The 5,470-nt window shown below is 44.2% G+C and overlaps 1 protein-coding gene across 1 annotated transcript in view; it reads left to right on the forward strand.

The window, feature by feature from the left end:
• Epcam (epithelial cell adhesion molecule) overlaps positions 1-5,470 on the forward strand; it is a 17,699-nt gene that overhangs the window by 3,931 nt on the left and 8,298 nt on the right. The window contains exons 2-6 of the mRNA XM_029470896.1: positions 125-232; positions 501-741; positions 1,646-1,711; positions 2,252-2,315; positions 3,705-3,806. Of these exons, the coding sequence (XP_029326756.1) occupies positions 125-232; positions 501-741; positions 1,646-1,711; positions 2,252-2,315; positions 3,705-3,806 (581 nt within the window). The remainder of the gene's footprint in view (positions 1-124; positions 233-500; positions 742-1,645; positions 1,712-2,251; positions 2,316-3,704; positions 3,807-5,470) is intronic.

Below are 5,470 nucleotides of genomic sequence, written 5' to 3' on the forward strand. Positions count from 1 at the left end.
GCTTTCTCCAGCTTCTCTCAGGACCACTTCTTAAAGGTATGATTGACAGAGTGAGTTGACAGTTGGAGCTACATTTTAAACTTAATTTTTTTTAATTTTTTTTTTTTTTTTTACAATTTTCTAGACTGTGTCTGTGACAACTACAAACTGGCAACAAGTTGCTCTCTGAATGAATATGGTGAATGCCAGTGTACTTCCTATGGTACACAGAATACTGTCATTTGCTCCAAACGTGAGTAAATCTTCTTATTGCCTGGAACTTTAATCTTGATAATACTTTTCAAATCGAGGCTCCTTGAGTTGTTTTATTGGCTCTAATCTGTTATTTTGTGGAAAGTATCTTCAGCCAGTAATTCAGTGCGGGGAATAGAAGGGCGTGTGGAATGGAAGGGTGCGTGAATAATCCTTGGCCTGGGATGGCAGCAGATTAAAAAGCTGTGCCCTGGGCACGTGAAGCTGCAGCTGTCTCTCATTGGGCGTTACTGTTATCACCTTTCCAGTGGCGTCTAAATGCTTGGCGATGAAGGCGGAAATGACTCACAGCAAGTCTGGGAGGAGGATAAAGCCCGAAGGGGCGATCCAGAACAACGACGGGCTGTACGACCCCGACTGCGACGAGCAGGGGCTCTTCAAAGCCAAGCAGTGCAATGGCACCGCCACGTGCTGGTGTGTCAACACTGCCGGAGTCCGAAGAACCGACAAGGACACGGAGATCACGTGCACCGAGCGCGTGAGGACCTAGTGAGTGAGCTTTCCCGTGCGCTTAAGTTTAGCTTTGAATACCAAATAAGATTTTTGTGCCTCGGAATTCAAAAACCGGGAAAAGCCAGGCGTAGGAGTTCAGGGCCAGCCACAGTGAGTTTGAGACCAGCCTGGGCTACTTAGATCCCTTTTGGAGTAACAAGTGTCCATCCTGTCTCCGTGCCTCATGAAATGGCAATCACCAACCTTGAGTTGGGCTTTATTGGCCCTAATCCAGTTATATTTGTTTTCTTGGCTCTAATCCAGCTGTGTTGTTTTGTGGAAATTGCCAAAGCTTTTTATCCTTGGCAAGTCATTAAGTGTGAGGAATGAAAGGAGGCCTGGAATGATCTCTGGGTTGTGACATTTCCAGAGCTGGCTTCTGAATGTCCTGTGTAGACAGGCTGGGTCTTAGGTTTTACGGAAACGGTAGTGGGCGTGACATCGGTTACTGAACCTCTGGTCCCCGTTTTGAAGTTGGATTAATGTAAAGTGCGTGTGAGTAGCTTACACTGAACGCACTCATGGATTGAGTCCTAAAGTGGGACTATTTGTGCTGGAGACAAGTGGTAGAGAAGCTGGGGCTCTCTCCCCGAGCACAGCACAGAGGACGGAGAAATAGATGAGAGCAGACAGGAGTCCTGTCAAGCTGAAGCCACTGTTGGAAGAACCTGGGAAGGCGGCAGGCCAGCTGGCCTCGTGTGCTGTAGCAGCAGCAGCAGTCAGTGTCAGAAAGGGCATTTCCTTGTGGGTGCGCTTTCTCCCAGGATGTAGGAGGCAGGTTCACCACAACACTTACAGGTTCTGTTAGCTCTCATCCCTCCCTGTTCAGAATTGGAATTCTGGCCTCTTTGGAAAATAGCTTAAAAGAGTTATACACAGTTGATACCATCTTGTCTTACAGCTGGATCATCATTGAACTAAAACACAAAGAAAGAGAAAACCCTTATGACCATCAGAGTTTGCAGACGTAAGTGTGATTGCACCTATACTACTGTATTTATGCACCTTGACAGGAAAACTATATAAGTGATCACGTGCCTTTCCCAGACCCAGATCACATCACGATGGGCTTCGTCCCTTTACAAGCTATGTCTGCTGGGTTTCTCTATTGTGAAGTTACCATTTTCCCTTTTGGAGTTTATGAATAATCCATTGACAGATACGTGGGTACTGTGTAAATGTTCTGCTCCTAATCAGATTGACACTCCAATGGCTGATGCTGGCTTGAACCACTAACTGTGATTTTAAATTAAATTAATTAAATGTGTGTGTGTGTATATAAAATAATTAAAATTATACAGTCTAGCCATCATTGCACACCAAGTCCCAAGTCAGCTAGGCTAGCTACATAATGAGCCCCCTTCTTTAAAGAAAAAAAATTGAAAAAAAAATGCTATATGCACATATACATATATATTTATGTATATGTCCTTGAGCTATCTACTTAAGAAGTAGAGATTCTATTGTGGTACAATTTCAAAAAGCGAAATTTGTAAATTATTTGCAGTGCCCTTCAGGAGGCGTTCACATCTCGATATAAGCTGAATCAGAAATTTATCAAAAACATTATGGTAAGTTTTGGGGGGGTTCTTTTTTTTGTTTGTTTTTTGTTTTGTTTGTTGGTTGGTTTGTTGTTGTTTTTTGGTAAACGAGCTAGTTTTAGCAGCAAGTTGGTAGGGGAGTGTGGTTTGAGTATAAATGACAGCCACTGCTTCCCTCTCCCACACCCAGACTGGGTCTCTCTGTGTTGCCCTGGCTGTCCTAGAACTCACTCTGTAGATTAGGCTGGCCTGGAATTCAGAGATCAGCCTGCCTCTGTCTCTCAAGTGCTGGGCTTAAAGGCGTGTTCCATCACTGCCCTGGCGAACAGCCAGTGATTTTTAATGGTAGCTAAATGAATTTTAGTATTAATTTAAATCCTGGGCACTTAATATGGAATCCCAGTGGTTTTCCTTCCATCGACCTCACAAGCTCCAGTGTACCCTTAAGGACACGTAAAGGACAAATAGTGTCTCTTATGCGGAAGCATGCTGCTCTTACACCTCGCAGAGCGCTCTGGGATTGCCTTCTGCACGCCCTGCCACAGGCTGTCCTTACCCAGCCTCTTGGTTTCCCTTCCTGTTGCTGTGATAAGGTGCCCTGAAGAAAGCGAGTTAGGGGAGAGAGGGTTTATTGGTGGTGGTTTGAGGTTTATTTTACTTGTATGAGTGTTTTTGCCTGCGTGTGCACCATGTTTTGACCTGGTGCTCCAGGTGTTCAGAAAAGGCCATCGGACCTCCTAGTGTCCGTGTTACAGATGGTTAGCAGCTAGGAATTAAACCCCTGTCCTCAAGGGCAACAAGTGCTATAAACTGCTAAGCCATGTCTTCAGCCCCAACAGGGTTTACAATTTTAGCTCACAATTCCAGATTAGAGTCTCCTTGTGGGAGTCAACTACAGCAGGAATTTACTTTGTGGTGGCCACCATTACATTGGTGGCCAAGCAGCTAGCAACATCCACCGTCAAGAGCAGAGAGAATGACTACACGCATGCCTGCCTTGCCCAGCTTTCTTTCATTTTAATACAGGCCCCAGCCTAGGAAGTGATGCAGGCCATAATCTTCCCACCTTAATTAACATAATAGAAATAATCCTCACAGATTTGCCATAGGTCAACCCAATATAGACAGTCCCTCATCGAGGCTCAAATGCTTCTAGATTTTAGTTGACATTTAAAACTAACCATCGTACCTAGTTGGCCCTTTACTTAACTCTTAAAGAAAAAAGCTGTTTGCATTGCTAGTTTACTCTCTTAGATAAAGTCCTCTCAGATTTTTCAGTTGCTAGTGATAAGTTATTCATTAATGGATGCATCCTGGTGGGTATAGATGACACAAAATAAAATTCTATATTCTGACTGCTGAACAAACTCTTTTTGTATTTTAATTATATTAATTTGTGTTTTCACTCTTTCTCCCCAGTATGAGAATAATGTTATCACCATTGATCTGATGCAAAACTCTTCTCAGAAAACACAAGGTGACGTGGACATAGCTGATGTGGCTTACTATTTTGAAAAAGATGTAAGTATAAACCGTGTAATTTTTAAAGCTTAATACTTTTTTGTTTTTGTTTGTTTTTTGAGACAGCATCTCAATATATATATCCCTGGCTGTCCTGGCACTCAAGATACACACACACACACACACACACACACACACAAACACACACATATATACACACACACATGCATTCATACGTATACATACATACACATGCACACACACACATATACATACACACATCTATCTCTCTATCTATATCCCTGGCTGTCCCTGCAGTCACACAGATCTGCTTACCTCTGCCTCCTGAGTGGCTGGGGTCAAAGACATGCAGAACCATGTCCCTATGTCCCTTTTTTTTTTTTTTTTTTTTTTAAAGACTTATTTATTTATTATATGTAAGTACACTGTAGCTGTCTTCAGACACGCCAGAAGAGGGCGCCAGATCTCGTTACGGATGGTTGTGAGCCACCATGTGGTTGCTGGGATTTGAACTCTGGACCTTTGGAAGAGCAGTCGGGTGCTCTTACCCACTGAGCCATCTCACCAGCCCACCATGTCCTTTTTGAGACAGTTTCTTGTAGGCTGGCCTCGGACTCCTGATCCTCCTGCCTCCATCTCCCAAGTTCTGGGCCCTGTCTACAAAGAGAGAGTAGTAGTTTGGGAAAGCAGAGACTATGAAATTACCCTTCCAAAGATGAGCTTTACAAGGAGAGAGGGCCTTGCAGTCCTAGGGGCTGTGGTTGGACCACTAGGTAGGAGAGCTTTATGAGGGATGGTGCATCCTTCCAGAGGCCTGGGGTCGAGGGGAGGATATAACATCTACATTTTGTGTAAAGTGGAGCAGGAAGATGGCTTAGCAGAGTGAAGACCATGCCCTGTTCTTTCAGAGGACCTGTGTTTGATCCCCAGCGCACACACCAGGCAGCTGTCAACTGAAGTTCAGAATAACAGATGGCTGGTGGCTGGCGCTGCCACTTGGGAGGCGAAGGCAGGCAGATCTGAGTTTGAGGCCATCCTGTCTACAGAGTGAGTTCTAGGATAGCCAGAGCTGCACAGAGAAACCCTGTCTTAAAAAAACGAAAACCAAAACAACAATTGAAGACAATAAAAGTAAATCTAAAGCAGAGAAAAATGTAAAATGAAAGAATAGAGATGTCTACCATGGCAGGAGCAGGCTGGCGAGAGAGCCCTTTCTTTGTAGCTTTCTCAGAGACTGGGGAACTTAGCCATAGTCAGATCGTGTTTGGGAGGGTGTCCAGGTATCAGCATTGTTAGGAGCAGAGAGATGAGGAAGCACAAATCCTGCTAGCAGGCGATATGGAAACCAAAGCTGGTAGGAAATGCATGGCCTGCTATCTTAGGAGAAGGAGGGACAGGTCTGTGATGTAATAGTGTCCCAAGTGCTAGACTACAAGTGAGTGTCACTATGACTAGTTTATGTCATACTGAGGACTGGTACCTGGACATGCTAGGTAAGCATTCTGCCAGTTTCTAGGCCCTCTGACTCCTGTTTTAATCTTTGCTGTGTTAGGAATTAAATCCAGTATGTATTCCAGTATGCTGGGGACAGTCTAGAACAGTCTACTACTGAACTGTGAACTATGTATACCTAGCTTTCTCTTTTCTTACACTTATTTATTTCCTCTCTCTCTCTCTCTCTCTCTCTCTCTCTCTCTCTCTCT

The sequence above is a fragment of the Mus caroli genome, chromosome 17 (assembly GCF_900094665.2).
Source record: "Mus caroli chromosome 17, CAROLI_EIJ_v1.1, whole genome shotgun sequence".
NCBI lineage: Eukaryota > Metazoa > Chordata > Mammalia > Rodentia > Muridae > Mus > Mus caroli.